Source organism: Carassius carassius, chromosome 18 (assembly GCF_963082965.1).
Source record: "Carassius carassius chromosome 18, fCarCar2.1, whole genome shotgun sequence".
NCBI classification, from domain to species: Eukaryota; Metazoa; Chordata; class Actinopteri; order Cypriniformes; family Cyprinidae; genus Carassius; species Carassius carassius.
The window spans coordinates 32,429,765-32,446,100 of NC_081772.1; the positions used below are offsets into that span (position 1 = coordinate 32,429,765).

Below are 16,336 nucleotides of genomic sequence, written 5' to 3' on the forward strand. Positions count from 1 at the left end.
AAGTTAATTGGTGCCTGTCTGAGTACCAGAAACGGCATCAGATCTGGGGCTGGTCAGCTGTACTCCAGCACTGCTGAAATGACTCATTCTCAACTAGTTTTGCTTCAGGACAGAGTAGAGACCCAACACAGCTCCTACGTAAACTATCAAAACGTCCTTAAAATCCTGTATTGAAATATATTAACATTAACTGCCAAACATGACAAAATACAACATTTTTGAGCATTTGGTTGAATTTTGATGCTTTCATGCTTTTGTGAGACAATAAACCACAGGAAAAGAAGTAATTATGATGCGTACAGGTAATGTAGACAGTCAAACAACAAAAGATGCGTTCCACGTCCCTTTCGAAGGTGGATGAGTTTTGTTGCTGTCTTACCTGCACACGATTATTTGGTTCTGAGTTACAACCCGAATTCCGGAAAAGTTGGGACGTTTTTTAAATTTTAATAAAATGAAAACTAAAGGAATTTCAAATCACATGAGCCAATATTTTATTCACAATAGAACATAGATAACGTAGCAAATGTTTAAACTGAGGGATTTTACACTTTTATCCACTTAATTAGCTCATTTAAAATTTAATGCCTGCTACAGGTCTCAAAAAAGTTGGCACGGGGGCAACAAATGGCTAAAAAAGCAAGCAGTTTTGAAAAGATTCAGCTGGGAGAACATCTAGTGATTAATTAAGTTAATTGATATCAGGTCTGTAACATGATTAGCTATAAAAGCTTTGTCTTAGAGAAGCAGAGTCTCTCAGAAGTAAAGATGGGCAGAGGCTCTCCAATCTGTGAAAGACTGCGTAAAAAAATTGTGGAAAACTTTAAAAACAATGTTCCTCAACGTCAAATTGCAAAGGCTTTGCAAATCTCATCATCTACAGTGCATAACATCATCAAAAGATTCAGAGAAACTGGAGAAATCTCTGTGCGTAAGGGACAAGGCCGGAGACCTTTATTGGATGCCCGTGGTCTTCGGGCTCTCAGACGACACTGCATCACTCATCGGCATGATTGTGTCAATGACATTACTAAATGGGCCCAGGAATACTTTCAGAAACCACTGTCGGTAAACACAATCCGCCGTGCCATCAGCAGATGCCAACTAAAGCTCTATCATGCAAAAAGGAAGCCATATGTGAACATGGTCCAGAAGCGCCGTCGTGTCCTGTGGGCCAAGGCTCATTTAAAATGGACTATTTCAAAGTGGAATAGTGTTTTATGGTCAGACGAGTCCAAATTTGACAATCTTGTTGGAAATCACGGACGCCGTGTCCTCCGGGCTAAAGAGGAGGGAGACCTTCCAGCATGTTATCAGCGTTCAGTTCAAAAGCCAGCATCTCTGATGGTATGGGGGTGCATAAGTGCATACGGTATGGGCAGCTTGCATGTTTTGGAAGGCTCTGTGAATGCTGAAAGGTATATAAAGGTTTTAGAGCAACATATGCTTCCCTCCAAACAACGTCTATTTCAGGGAAGGCCTTGTTTATTTCAGGAGGACAATGCAAAACCACATACTGCAGCTATAACAACAGCATGGCTTCGTCGTAGAAGAGTCCGGGTGCTAACCTGGCCTGCCTGCAGTCCAGATCTTTCACCTATAGAGAACATTTGGCGCATCATTAAACGAAAAATACGTCAAAGACGACCACAAACTCTTCAGCAGCTGGAAATCTATATAAGGCAAGAATGGGACCAAATTCCAACAGCAAAACTCCAGCAACTCATAGCCTCAATGCCCAGACGTCTTCAAACTGTTTTGAAAAGAAAAGGAGATGCTACACCATGGTAAACATGCCCCGTCCCAACTATTTTGAGACCTGTAGCAGAAATCAAAATTGAAATGAGCTCATTTTGTGCATAAAATTGTAAACTTTCTCAGTTTAAACATTTGCTATGTTATCTATGTTCTATTGTGAATAAAATATTGGCTCATGTGATTTGAAAGTCTTTTAGTTTTCATTTTATTAAAATTTAAAAAACGTCCCAACTTTTCCGGAATTCGGGTTGTATCAGAATAGACTTCCCCTCTGTCTGTGGCTGTCAGATGTGTGCACCATTTTTTGGGTTGTCACCAACCAGCGCAGATGGATTGAAAAACTGTGTTAATTTGTGCATTTTATTGTATCTTAATGCATGCATTGTCTGTCCCAAACAAGATAAGAAATACTTATGTATAAAAAATATATATATTTTTTCAAAATGTATTTGCATTTGTATATTTCTTTTCCACAGGTGTGATGCAACGAGTCCTTATATCCATCCGATTGGCTGGTGTCAAGAGAATGGCAGGACCCTCACCACCCCTCCAGGTGATACAATACACCAACACAAATATCACAAATCATTTATTGAAAAATGTACAAAAAAAACAAACAAAACAAAACTGAATTTTAAAATACTATTACGAAAATGCCTGCTTTAGAAGAAGCCTATTCCTATGTTAGAAAGAGCTTATGGAAGGAAGGAGGAAACTTCAGGCCAGTGCTGTATTTTTGTAGCTCATTAATTGCGGATCTCTGATAATATGCAGTAAGATGTTAGGTTTTTGAGCTGCTTTAGATCTTAGCATGTGAAAACCATTCGCCACACTTCTTGAAAGTACTTGAATTTCAGACATATGGATTCTAGCCCTGGAAAGTACTTGAAGGCAAACATAGTTCCTTGAAAGTGCTTGAATTAAATTTGAAAGAAATTTTGTATATGGCGCTTTTTCAAAAAATGGTCCTATATGTGCTATCAAAGACAGAACGAAACGGCACTAATGATTGGGGTGGAGATGGGGAAGCACGAAAAAATGAAAAACCCCAAAAAAACTGGTGTGTTGATGCGAAGCCTGGAGGCCTGAGCGGGACAGTTTCCGTATGCCCCCTCCTGCTGAATTTCTGCCCTATCGCCGCTCCCCCAAACATTCTGATATTGTACAGTATATAATGTTTGCACATCAGGGAGGTTCAATATGTGGAGTATTGAAATAGCATTATATTTCGCACTCATGCTTACTCTGTGTAAAGGAACACATCTTACAGTGCATGCATAATTATTAGGCACATTGATATTCTAATGTTTTTTTTTTTGCAAGCACATTTTACCAATTCCAAACCATATCAATCTTAATAACTACTATTAATTTTTGTATTTAATCATTTATCAGTGATATATAATTGTCCATGAAGGCTGGAAGTGAAAAACCCAGCATAAAACCCAGTGAGCACTGGGAAATCTCAAGTTTTCATCGGCCCCTCAAACCTCACTCTCTCTGTGCTGTAGGATACTCTGATGTGAAGAACTTCTCCTGGGAAAAATACTTGGCAGAGACCTCCTCATTACCAGCTCCCGCTCGAGCCTTCAAAGTGGTGAGTGCATGTGCCTCTCGCCGAACAACTCCAGGTCCACCGAGACACCCCAGGTGCCTGAACAAGCCTCTCTCTCTCGGCCTCTCTCTGCAGAAACCTCCTCACACTTTCCAGCTCAGTATGAAGTTGGAGGTGGTTGACAAGAGGAATCCTGCTCTGATCCGAGTGGCCACAGTGGTTGATACAGATGACCATCGACTGCGGGTGAGAAACTTTATTTTGCACACATAATGCTGGCTCAGCATGAATTTCCATGCTAGTCCAGACCAGGACTTTAATAGAACCGTTTATTGAACCTGAAGATAGAATATTAAGAAAGAAAATAGTTTTCTGTTGTTTTAGGCCTAACTAGAGTGGCCACTTGGTTATTTCTCTGTTGCAAGACAGTAGGATACATTTCAAAACATGCTTTAAATCCTAATTAGGCTTTGTTAATGGTGACCAGCTCTGTGAATCTCTTTGTTTACTTCGCAGTTGGACTGGTTATCAAATATATCAGCAACTTTTACTCTCTGCTTGATTGCATTTTTGAGTAAGTGTACTCTTTACTCAGCTTACTGCAGTTTTTTAGTATGGCACCTACATTATTTTGTGGCAGTATATTTCTGCTACGTAAGAAGTGATATCACCATCTACAGGTTATTGAAGATACGATATCTTGTGCGTTTTGCCCTTGCTCACCCAAACTTGTCAACACAGCTGCTTTACACGAATGTGAGTGCATTAGCAGCTGGTTATGAATCGCAGGTGTTTCATATGAGATGAGGACATGGCTGAGACCTTCTTGAAGGATACTGCTTTACTTATGCTCTTTTTGAGCCAAACTCAGGACGTTGTGTTGACCTTGATTTATTGCAATTTTGAGGTACTTTTTGCACCTCTGGTAACAGGCTAGTTAGTAAAAATCAAATTTTATGCTAATATAAATTTCCTTAAGTAGTGACTAGTTTATGTTCCTTTATTAGACTATGCAAACATTAAAGGGTTACTCCACCCCAAAATGAAATGTTTGTCATTAATCGCTTACCCCGATGTCGTTCCAAACCCGTAAAAGCTTAGTTCGTCTTCGGAACACAATTTAACATATTTTGGATGAAAACTGGGAGTCTTTTTACTGTCCCATAGACTGCCAAGTTGCACTGTCAAGATCCAGAAAAGTATGGAAGACGTCATCAGAATAGGCCATCTGCCATCAGTGGTTCAACAGTAACGTTATGAGGCGACAACAATCATTTTTGTAAATGAAGAAAACTAAAATAACAACTTTATTCAACAATTGGTCTCCTCTGTTTCTCTTCACATCAACGTAGCACTGTTTTGGAGATTATGAGCTAATAGCAGGCAGCGTACGCTCTTGTTGAACACTGGATTTACTGCATCAAGAACTTGTATTGTTTCACTGGATCTGAATGCGTTGGTTCCCCACTCTCGCTACAACGTGTTTGCTGTGCAAATGGTTTTTTAAATGACAATCGCATTTTTTATTATTATATTTCTTATTGTGGATTGTAAATTAAGGGAAGAAAGAAACTAATACAGACGTACTGTAATTGAAATGCAGGACATTACTTATGTTTTGTAGGATGCAGGACAAAGCTCCCAATTTCGGGACCGTCCCACATTTGCACATCAGGCTTTTATGGCTCATATTTTATATGATATGGTGAAAATATGGAGCTAATTTTAAAAGATATTTTGATTTTATTCATCATTGCTTCACATGCATTAAACTTTTTTACAGAATATGTCCTACATAGGGCCAGAATATGATCTGCTTCTTGCTCAAGTATCCATGAAATACACTTTGGCAGCATTTAATTACTGATTTCTTATGCTGTTTCACAGCATTATCAGTGAATATCCAGTGATGGACTGCTGATTCAACTGATGGTGATCCCATGACAGAATCTGATCTCTCAATCAGAAAGACTCATCTGTACTTCCCTTCGTGTGGGCTGAAGGAAAGCTCTGCTCCATGATCTGTCAGTCCTCCAGCTGATAAAGGTCTACTCTTCATGCACATGAATGCGTGTAATGTGTGGCGTTTGTACCAAAGCCATTCTAATGCAGATTCTTGTGGTTGTAAGGTTTCTGTCGTCAGTCAGAAAACTGCTGAAAGTTTCAGTTCAGTATATGCACTTAGCTCATGTTTCACATGTTTGATGTTGATTGTATTATATAAGCCTTATTGAATTATATATTTGAAACTGCAGTGTTTTCCAAAATGGAAAGAAAGAGCAAGACTCAGTTTATATTAGAGATTGACAAGGCCAAGCATTTACAGCTGTGCACACTAAATGAGCAGCAAAGCAACTTGAAGACATTCATTTTTAATGAGAGTTGGTGGTTTTATGCACCATCAAAGATTGTTGGCAATGCAACAAAGTTTTGTCATGACCATGTGCCAACCACCAGAGGGTGTGTAGACAATAATCAGCAGTTAGAACGACCTACTATCAACCAGCAGGCCTTATTCCCAAATGTTGCTTGAAGCAAAGTGAAATGGCGATCTTAATCTGGGTATCCTTTAGTCATTTTTGAGTGCAATGTGCAGATGTCTGCATTCATGCCGTCTGGGGTCTCAAATTTATCGTAATCATTTGGATGTAATTACACATGTTGGATCCAAGAGGGCAGCAGTATCCACACACATCATTAACACGGACCAAGAGAAATAACAGATGTCACTGTCTGTCTCACACTCACGTGGAGAGCTGTCAGATCTCCCTCTTCTCATGCTCACGCTGTCTGTCTGCTCGGCCGTCATTCCTTCAGTCTCTCTCTTAAACACCCAATCAATACTTGGTTTACACGTGTCCGTCTTGTTCATGTGTTAGAGCCGTATAGTGCATGACCTCCACCTCCAGTGCTGCTCTCTCCCATCACCTCTGTTCGCTGACATTCACCGGAGCTCAATGCCATGCACTGGATGGATTTGTTGGATTCCCACAGAGTTTTCAAATCCCCCATCAATATTTCCTGAAGTAGCTGTAATTGACTTGGAGGAAGAAGACCTTTGCTTTCAGGTCTTTGATGGTTCTCTGCAACACACTTGACTATCCCACAGAACAGAGACAAAAGGGTTTGATTTATTTTTTTTTTTTGCCTGTTCGACTATGCCTGTGGAGTAGTTTATTTGATAGTATTTAAAAAAATAAAATTACATCCATGGCTTTATAAAAAAAACTTAAATTGCATAAAACGAAGCCCCACAACAATTGTTCCCTACCTATCGGTCATTACGAGTTAGGATGACATTAGAGGTTTTCATTAGGAGCATTAATCACCAGACTCTGCGGATGTATCTGATGTCTGGCCCAGTACTTGTGCTAGCATCCCCGAATCTCCGGTCTGCCCCTGTACTGGTCTTGGTGTCCCATTTGTGTGATTCCCTGCGGGTAATCCCATATCTGTAGGGTAGGGTTTCCCTCATGGTAAACCCCCTGGGCAGATTCCGCTCTGTCCATCTCTGTTGATAGTAGCTTCATCCCTACTCCCAGGTAGGACCTACCTCCGAGAACTATTCCATATGTAGACCCCTCTGGGGTCAGTCCATATCAGCATCTCCATGTCACCTCATTTCCAGTAGGATGTGGTCTTTATAGCTGCCTTCTCCTTGGGACCTAGGCTCCCTTCCCCAACATTTCCATCTAGCCTAGCTGAAAAAAAGAAAGAAAAAACTTTCTTCAAGTAAGTTTTTGTAGATAGAACAACAAGGCCTTCTCCAGCAGCGATGTACTCACCATTTGCCCCTCTCTGGGCATTAGAAAGGTTACGACTTGGCACGCCACGGCTTGTCAATATTTGCAAGCGCCATAAGTTTTAAAGGCATTCATACGTTTTAAAGTACACTTTCCATAGGGACCATTAATGTGATCGTGGCATAACTCGTAGTGACCGACAGATAGTGGCCAGGATCTTTTATAGCTGGGACCGCTCCATCTTTCAGCATCAAATGATGTGCTAATCAAGCATTGAACTGGGCCTTGTTTATAAAACTTTTGCCAACAAACACCCTTGTGACACTGCGTTGCTGCTTCAGAAAAACAAACTGCATCCACTGTTTACATGACGGTGGGTTCTTTAGGAAGCTGAACAAAGTTATCTTTCCTGAGCAAGTCCTGTACAGCACTGCTGAATGAAGCGCGTTGATGGGTGCGCTTTTGCTATCGCTCTGGTTCATGTGTGCGCGGGCAAGCTCTTCTGGGAGAAAGGCCCATGTAAGGAGTTTCACCCTCGTCTACATCTTGAAGAGCCATGATCCAAAAAAAAAAAAACTCTCCGAAACTTGTACAAACCTGGAAGTACGATTTTTAGCACTTTATCTCTTAGATAAAGTAGCACAGTAAAGATTACATTCATATGAATGCATTAGTGAGAGCGATTGTGTGTGTGAATTATTTCTACATTGTAGCGTCTCTCTAGTAGTAGTGACACTAGGATTTAGTTATCAACAAATATATGCTTAAACTTTTCAGTTTTCAGCTGCTGTTTGTGGTCTGTGTGCGTGCGTTACAGCAGCGCATTAGATTAGAACAGCCATTAACTTACCTGTACATTCAGCTGTTTAGAATGTGCGTTCTCCTGTTCAATTTCGAGCGTCCAGTAATATAATCACACATGTCTTGTGGACCTTTCGGAGTATACATTTATTTGTCATTTTAACTGTTTGGAAACGGTGCCTAAATGTGGAAGTCCTTCAAAGATGTGTTATCCTGTTGCGCCCTCTATAGGACAGGTGACTAGTCAACGTCAAGCTCAAAGCGTCATGGCAAAGCATTGAAGTCGATTAGTCGGTGCAACCCCTACTTGACAAAAAGTTAACTTTTACACTACAAGTTATAGATTCACATGTCAAATCCTTTGTGCAATACCGTTGTGGAAATAGTGAAGAACAGAAAAAGGATCAGTATCATTACATCAATTAAGCTAAAATTACACTGATTGTGAACGAAGCTAAGGGAAAACGAGATGACAGAGATAGAGATGAGAGAGATGATAAATGGATTTAGTCATGGATGGACGCATGCAAACTGGAAAGAGATTAAAAGAGAGAGAGACTGATGATAAGACTGCAAATGAAACATTTCTTTATCTCAAACTATCATGCAGTGAATCACAACAGTCAGTCTGGTCTGGTTGGGCGGCACAAAGCCAGTCCACTCAGCCTCCACATAATGACTGAACACCACTAAAAACACGGCTCGCCTTTTTAGTCTGTCCCTGTTCCTGCCGTCCAGCTGATTTCCCAGGAACCTGTTTTATCTCAGTCCTGGAGACAGGCTGTCATTTGAGGGCAGTTGCTCTTTTCTTCTCATTGTGACTTTTCAAAGAGTTCAGGAAGTCTAAAACACAATATGACTGAAACACCATGCCAGCCGTCAGATCGCTGCCAACGCTTCTTTAAGATTCCAGTTTGAACGTTGACGTCTCTAGAGATGTGCATTGCAATATGAAGATAATCTTCTCAAGGGACTTTGAAATGCTAGTAGCCATGCTGTCCCTGGTTTAATCTGAAGTGCGGTGTGGTGTTTTGTACCTTTTGTAGAAATAAAATCTCTGTTTATTGCCACACAACCAGCTCCTCCTGGAGCAACCTGGTTGTAAGAGTTTTGATTAAGAGCACAACATCGACAAGTTGTTCATGTGACCCTTAGCAAAAAGTAGTATACTTTAAGTTTATTTTATTAAGTTTACTTAAGTAACTTTATGTAGCAAGTATACAAAGTGTTCTAGTGTTCTAGTAGTATATTTGTAAGTGTACTGTTTCAATACTCCTTGGGACTAAATCGGGTACTTTTAGATAAACTTTAAGTATAACTGTAGCAAACTTTGAGTACACAACTAGTTTACCTCTATGTTTGTAGTTTGTACTGCAATTATAATAAAAGTAAACTTGATTTACTGATAGTTTACAAATTAATACTTTGTACACTTATACTGCAAGTATACTCATAAGTTTTCTTTAAGTGAAATTTATATCATACTTTAAGACTACTATGTCCCTATTTAGGTTTGGATTTGTATAAATTTCGTTACATGAATATCTGAGCATGCAAAACATACAAAGACAGAACAGTGTATCTGCTTGTAAACAAAAACATTTCATTCTAGCTTCATGCATTCTTTTTTTAAACACTTTAATGTGGGTAAGTTACAAAAAAAAGTTGATAGATGCAGGCTATGCACACTTTAACTACACAGAAATCCTTGCAAAATTCCAATCAGACAACGGATGAGAAGATTTCGCTCAAGAGCAATTGATGACATGGCTGAGAAGAAAATATTTTAGTGTAGGTATTATTATGGTTTTTATGACCTAGATGTACATTTTACCAGTTGTTACCTACAGTTTATACAAACATTATGGTCTTCGACCAGTGATTGATATTAGGGCTGTCGCGATAACCGCAAAATTGTAATACCGCGCTATTGACAAGCAAACCGCAGAGGAAAGATAGCAACCGCAGAAACCGCGGCAACTGCAGTGATCAGGGTTTTTTTTTTTTTTTTTTTTTTTTTTTAATGAGGCTGTGGCCTTATTGTTTTTTTTTTTTCAATTTGTCACTGTGCATTCAATGTTAAATAAATTAATGATACAATATGGTTCCGACTGTAATTTTCTCGTGAGCCGTTGTAGCTTTATGGTGCTTCGTTAGTTTTGAATAGGCCGGCTGAAACGATGGGAGGCGCTCGATCTCGTCCCAAAACCTAATGTCACGTTGCCAGTTTGGGAACATTTTGGCTTTCAACCCAATGAAAAGGGCGAGCCAGCGGATATAGATGAGCCGATATGCAAAATGTGCTGCAAAAAAGGTTCCTGTGACACTGCAATACATCTAATTTGAGGTCATCGGGACATTCTAAAACGCTTAACGGGAAAAACGCTTAATGTGGTTTAATGTACCAATACAGTGATATTAACAGACCAAACTCACTAAACATCATATTAATAAAGTATATTATCTACAAAAAAATCAGATGATCCCTGAATATGAATTCAACGCGTTTAATAACACGTTAAGCCTTTTCCTCTCATAGAAAACCATCATAATGCTTAACGTGTTATTAAACGACTTGCATTCATATTCAGGGATCATCTGTTTTTTTTGTTTTGTTTTTTGTACATTGTATACTACAACCCGAATTCCGGAAAAGTTGGGACGTTTTTTAAATTTTAATAAAATGAAAACTAAAAGACTTTCAAATCACATGAGCCAATATTTTATTCACAATAGAACATAGATAACATAGCAAATGTTTAAACTGAGAAAGTTTACAATTTTATGCACAAAATGAGCTCATTTCAATTTTGATTTCTGCTACAGGTCTCAAAATAGTTGGGACGGGGCATGTTTACCATGGTGTAGCATCTCCTTTTCTTTTCAAAACAGTTTGAAGACGTCTGGGCATTGAGGCTATGAGTTGCTGGAGTTTTGCTGTTGGAATTTGGTCCCATTCTTGCCTTATATAGATTTCCAGCTGCTGAAGAGTTCGTGGTCATCTTTGACGTATTTTTCGTTTAATGATGCGCCACATGTTCTCTATAGGTGAAAGATCTGGACTGCAGGCAGGCCAGGTTAGCACCCGGACTCTTCTACGACGAAGCCATGCTGTTGTTATAGCTGCAGTATGTGGTTTTGCATTGTCCTGCTGAAATAAACAAGGCCTTCCCTGAAATAGACGTTGTTTGGAGGGAAGCATATGTTGCTCTAAAACCTTTATATACCTTTCAGCATTCACAGAGCCTTCCAAAACATGCAAGCTGCCCATACCGTATGCACTTATGCACCCCCATACCATCAGAGATGCTGGCTTTTGAACTGAACGCTGATAACATGCTGGAAGGTCTCCCTCCTCTTTAGCCCGGAGGACACGGCGTCCGTGATTTCCAACAAGAATGTCAAATTTGGACTCGTCTGACCATAAAACACTATTCCACTTTGAAATAGTCCATTTTAAATGAGCCTTGGCCCACAGGACACGACGGCGCTTCTGGACCATGTTCACATATGGCTTCCTTTTTGCATGATAGAGCTTTAGTTGGCATCTGCTGATGGCACGGCGGATTGTGTTTACCGACAGTGGTTTCTGAAAGTATTCCTGGGCCCATTTAGTAATGTCATTGACACAATCATGCCGATGAGTGATGCAGTGTCGTCTGAGAGCCCGAAGACCACGGGCATCCAATAAAGGTCTCCGGCCTTGTCCCTTACGCACAGAGATTTCTCCAGTTTCTCTGAATCTTTTGATGATGTTATGCACTGTAGATGATGAGATTTGCAAAGCCTTTGCAATTTGACGTTGAGGAACATTGTTTTTAAAGTTTTCCACAATTTTTTTACGCAGTCTTTCACAGATTGGAGAGCCTCTGTCCATCTTTACTTCTGAGAGACTCTGCTTCTCTAAGACAAAGCTTTTATAGCTAATCATGTTACAGACCTGATATCAATTAACTTAATTAATCACTAGATGTTCTCCCAGCTGAATCTTTTCAAAACTGCTTGCTTTTTTAGCCATTTGTTGCCCCCGTGCCAACTTTTTTGAGACCTGTAGCAGGCATTAAATTTTAAATGAGCTAATTAAGTGGATAAAAGTGTAAAATTTCTCAGTTTAAACATTTGCTACGTTATCTATGTTCTATTGTGAATAAAATATTGGCTCATGTGATTTGAAATTCCTTTAGTTTTCATTTTATTAAAATTTAAAAAACGTCCAAACTTTTCCGGAATTCGGGTTGTACTTTATTAGTATAATGTTTAGTGAGTTTGGTTTTTAAAAATCACTGTCTTAGTACATTAAGCCACATTAAGCGTTTTCTTATAACGGTTTTCTATGGGAGGAAAAGGCTTAACGTGTTATTAAACGAGTTGCATTCATATTCAGGGCTCATCTGATTTTTTATAGATAGTATAATTTATTAGTATGATTTTTAGTGAGTTTGGTCTGTTAATATCACTGTCTTAGTACATTAAGTCATGTTAAGCGTTTTAGAGTGTCCCCTGTCATCCAGCGCAGCTGCCCCCTCAAGCATCAGATCGCGGAGCAACATCAAAAAGAACAGCTGAGACCGGCCGACAGTTAGGAGTAGCTGAAGCCTTTGCGAAATCTGTAAAATACAGCCGTGAAAGTAACAGGCATACCTGCTGAAGTCACGGACAACCTCTGCGTCAGTGCCCATACCCAAGTAGAGCTTAGATTCTCTGCCCGAGCCCGAGCTCGACCCGACCCGACCTGTGGGCCGGGCCGTGCCGATGTTTCCTGCCACCGTCCTCGGGCCGGGTCGGGTCGGGCCCTTAATAAAGCAATTCACGTGTCATGCGCAGCGTCTCGTCCACTCGCAGTCTCGCATGCGTGACGCATCACACCTGCTGTGCGTGCTGTACTATTCAGTAGAATAAGTGCAACATGGAGCTTGAAGAAGCAAAGAAAAAAATTAAAACAGGAGAATTAACTTTGAGCAAGTTTGGAGGAAAATCGGAGGTATGGAAACATTTTAAACTAGTCGTGGGGAGTGACAACATATGTGTTGGCTTTGTCTCGTGCATTAAATGTGGCACGCATATATATATATATATATATATATATATATATATATATATATATATAACTGCGCAGCTCCCCCGTAGCCTAAATGATCTAGCACAGCAGCACCTGCAGTAAAAAAAAAAAAAAAAAAAAAAAAAAAAACTGGCACCGCCCCTGGTTATAACGGCCCACATATTAAAAATGGTCGGGTTTAAATCGGGCTCGGGCTCATAATTACAGTGAACGTGTCGGACCGGGCCGGGCCGGGCTCTGACACAACGTGCTCGGGTAGGGTCGGGCTTGATTTGTTGGGCCCGATCTAAGCTCTATACCCAAGAGAGCGTGAGCAGATAACGAGCTCACACGCTATCTACATGAGGAGTGCATCGACTCCAGCGCGAATCCACTGTCCTGGTGGGCCAGTGGTGACGCGATAATCAGTCTAGATTTCCGCTGCTGTCCAAAGTCGCGCGCACATACATGTAATACATGTTAGAACTTGATTTCTTAAAAAAAAAAAAATTATTGGAAAACGCATGTTCTTGTTGCTGTTTGGCATTTAACAATAAATAAAAATGTTTTAAAACGTCTCTGTCAGTTAAAAAAAGCAACAATATATGCTACATAACTCAACGATAGAGCTTTTTATGCAGTAATATCAGGATAAATTAGGTATGTAAAAAAAAAAAAAAAAAAAACGGCGGTAATACCGCATATCGCGCTATTGAGCCACCCATAATAACCGCAGGGGAAATTTCTTAACCGCGACAGCCCTAATTGATATATCAAACATAATAATAGCAGTTAGACGTTGGATTTTGGTTGAAAATGAAAATCGGGTTGACGTCTTAATCCAACGACTGTTTGACGTCAAGCTCCAATGTTGGGCAGATGCTGAATTTTGGCTGGATTAAACCCCCTCCCCCCGCCCCCCCAAAAAAACACATAAAAAACTGTGAAATGCATGGCAGTACACGTATTACCAGCTTCACTTATTACTAACCAGTTTGACTTTATTTCTGTCAGACGTCAACAGAAGTACTTTTTTGAGAATTAACAGAGGTTTAGATGTTGGTTTTATCTGAAAATGTTTGGTTACCATTATTGTGATCAGTGTTTGCTTTAGTTGGGTAGTTTGACTCTTGGCTCAGTAAGTTTGTGGTTCCTGTAATAGTGTTTACCAAAACACATAATTTGTTATAAAAGGAGCCATAAACAAAGATAAAGTGATATCGTTTTCATCATCATGAAGAAAAATGGTTAAGGAAAATTATTTTTATCGTCATTGACCCAAAGTGGTTATTTATTATTAATGAACAATATTCAAGAGACAATACTTTCTTCCCTCAGATCAGACATTCAGAATTTTTATTTTTAAATACATTTTGGGAGAAAAAGCTTTCGACACACATAGACATCAATAATCAGTATATGAATCTCAACAATGGTGACATGCTTCATGCAGCAATGCATGCTGGGAGCCACCATAGTATACAACGCATGGCTCCCAGAATGCATTGCTGCATGAAGCATGTCACCATTGTTGAGATTCATACGCCGATTGTTGATGTCTGTGTGTGTCAGCATAGGTTAATTTTTTTTGGAGCTCTTGTTTGTTAAAAGATTTTAACTGATTGTTATAATACCGCTGGCTCTCATGTGGCAGAAACACAGGGTTTGTAATATGAATGTACTAATGGAACAACATAATTGTTAGATTAAAAAACATCAGCGAATCAGGTTATTTCATGATGATTATAAAACCATTAACAGGTAACAGCCATCACCTGATCTCATGTCACTTTAATTTTCTTGGATGCTGCAAATGTGCTCGACAAACAAACTGTCACAGCAGCCACAATAGCCAAAACATATAATAAGTGTTAAGAGCCCAACTAATGGAAACACTTATCACTGTTATGGTGTTTAACTGTTATGCTGTTATGGAAATTAAACACATTAGAGTTAAACCCCTGTTAATTTTCAATAAGAGCTTTTGTAGACGTCTGACAGAAATAAAGTCAGTCTGGTTAGTAATAAGTGAAGCTGGTAATGCTGTTTGTGGAGTTGTTTAATCCTCCTCTGCTGAGATCTTGAAATATTTAATGTGCTGCCATGCATTTCACCCATTGTTGCAGTGTGGTGCTTATTCCAACCAAAATTCAACGTCTGTCTGATGTCGGAGTTTGACGTCAAACAAAGTTGGGTTTAGACGTCAACCTGACTTTAATTTTCAACCAAAATATGACGTCTGACTGACGTTGGATTAGTTGGAGTCCAACGTCTTCCTGACGTCACATTGATGTACTGTGCCTGCTGGGTGGTGTTTCTTTTTCTTCTTCACTGAGTATCATCAGCATAACAGTGAAAGCTAACACCATGTTTCCTGATGATATCTCCCAAGGGTAACATGTAAAGCGTGAAGAGTAGCGGCCCTAGTACTGATCCTTGAGGTACTGCTAATGCACTTCCATTAATGCCAACAAAGTGTTCAAGTCTATCCAAAAGAATGTTGTGGTCAATTGTGTCGAACGCAGTGCTAAGATCCAATAAAACTAATAGAGAGATACACCCACGATCAGATGATAAGAGCAGATCATTTGTAACTCTAAGGAGAGCAGTCTCAGTACTATGATACGGTCTAAATCCTGACTGGAAATTCTCACAGATACCATTTTTCTCTAAGAAGGAATATAATTGTGTGGATATCACCTTTTCTGGTATCTAGGACAGAAAAGGGAGATTCGAGATTGGTCTATAATTAACTAGTTCTTTGAGGTCAAGTTGTATTTTTTTGATGAGAGGCTTAATAACAGCCAGTTTGAAGGTTTTGGGGACATATCCTTAATGACAATTATTAATTAATTAATAATAGTCAGAAGAGGATCTATGACTTCTGGAAGCACCTCTTTTAGGAGCTTAGATGGTATAGGGTCTAACATACATGTTGTTGGTTTGGAAGATTTAACAAGTTTATACAATTCTTCCTCTCCTATAGTAGAGAATGAGTGGAACTGTTCCTCAGGGGGTCTATAGTGCACTGTCTGATGTGATACTGTAGCTGACGGCTGAATGGTTGCAATTTTATCTCTAATAGTATCGATTTTAGAAGTAAAGTAGTTCATGAAGTCATTACTGCTGTGATGTTGGGAAATGTCAACACTTGTTGAGGCTTTATTTTTCGTTAATTTAGCCACTGTATTGAATAAATACCTGGGGTTATGTTTGTTTTCTTCTAAAAGACAAAATGTAATTGGATCTAGCAGTTTTTAATGCATTTCTGTAGGATAGGTTACTTTCCCGCCAAGCAATACTAAATACCTCTAGTTTTGTTTTCCTCCAGCCGCGCTCCATTTTTCAGGCTGCTCTCTTTAGGGTGCGAGTGTGGTCATTATACTATGGTGTCAGACTGTTTTCCTTGACCTTCCTTAAGTGTAAAGGAGTAACTGTATT

At 39.6% G+C, this 16,336-nt stretch overlaps 1 protein-coding gene across 1 annotated transcript in view; it reads left to right on the forward strand.

Annotated features, from left to right (window-relative positions):
• LOC132092804 (lethal(3)malignant brain tumor-like protein 3) overlaps nucleotides 1–16,336 on the forward strand; it is a 63,844-nt gene that overhangs the window by 14,934 nt on the left and 32,574 nt on the right. The window contains exons 12-14 of the mRNA XM_059499221.1: nucleotides 2,235–2,311; nucleotides 3,270–3,355; nucleotides 3,449–3,559. Of these exons, the coding sequence (XP_059355204.1) occupies nucleotides 2,235–2,311; nucleotides 3,270–3,355; nucleotides 3,449–3,559 (274 nt within the window). The remainder of the gene's footprint in view (nucleotides 1–2,234; nucleotides 2,312–3,269; nucleotides 3,356–3,448; nucleotides 3,560–16,336) is intronic.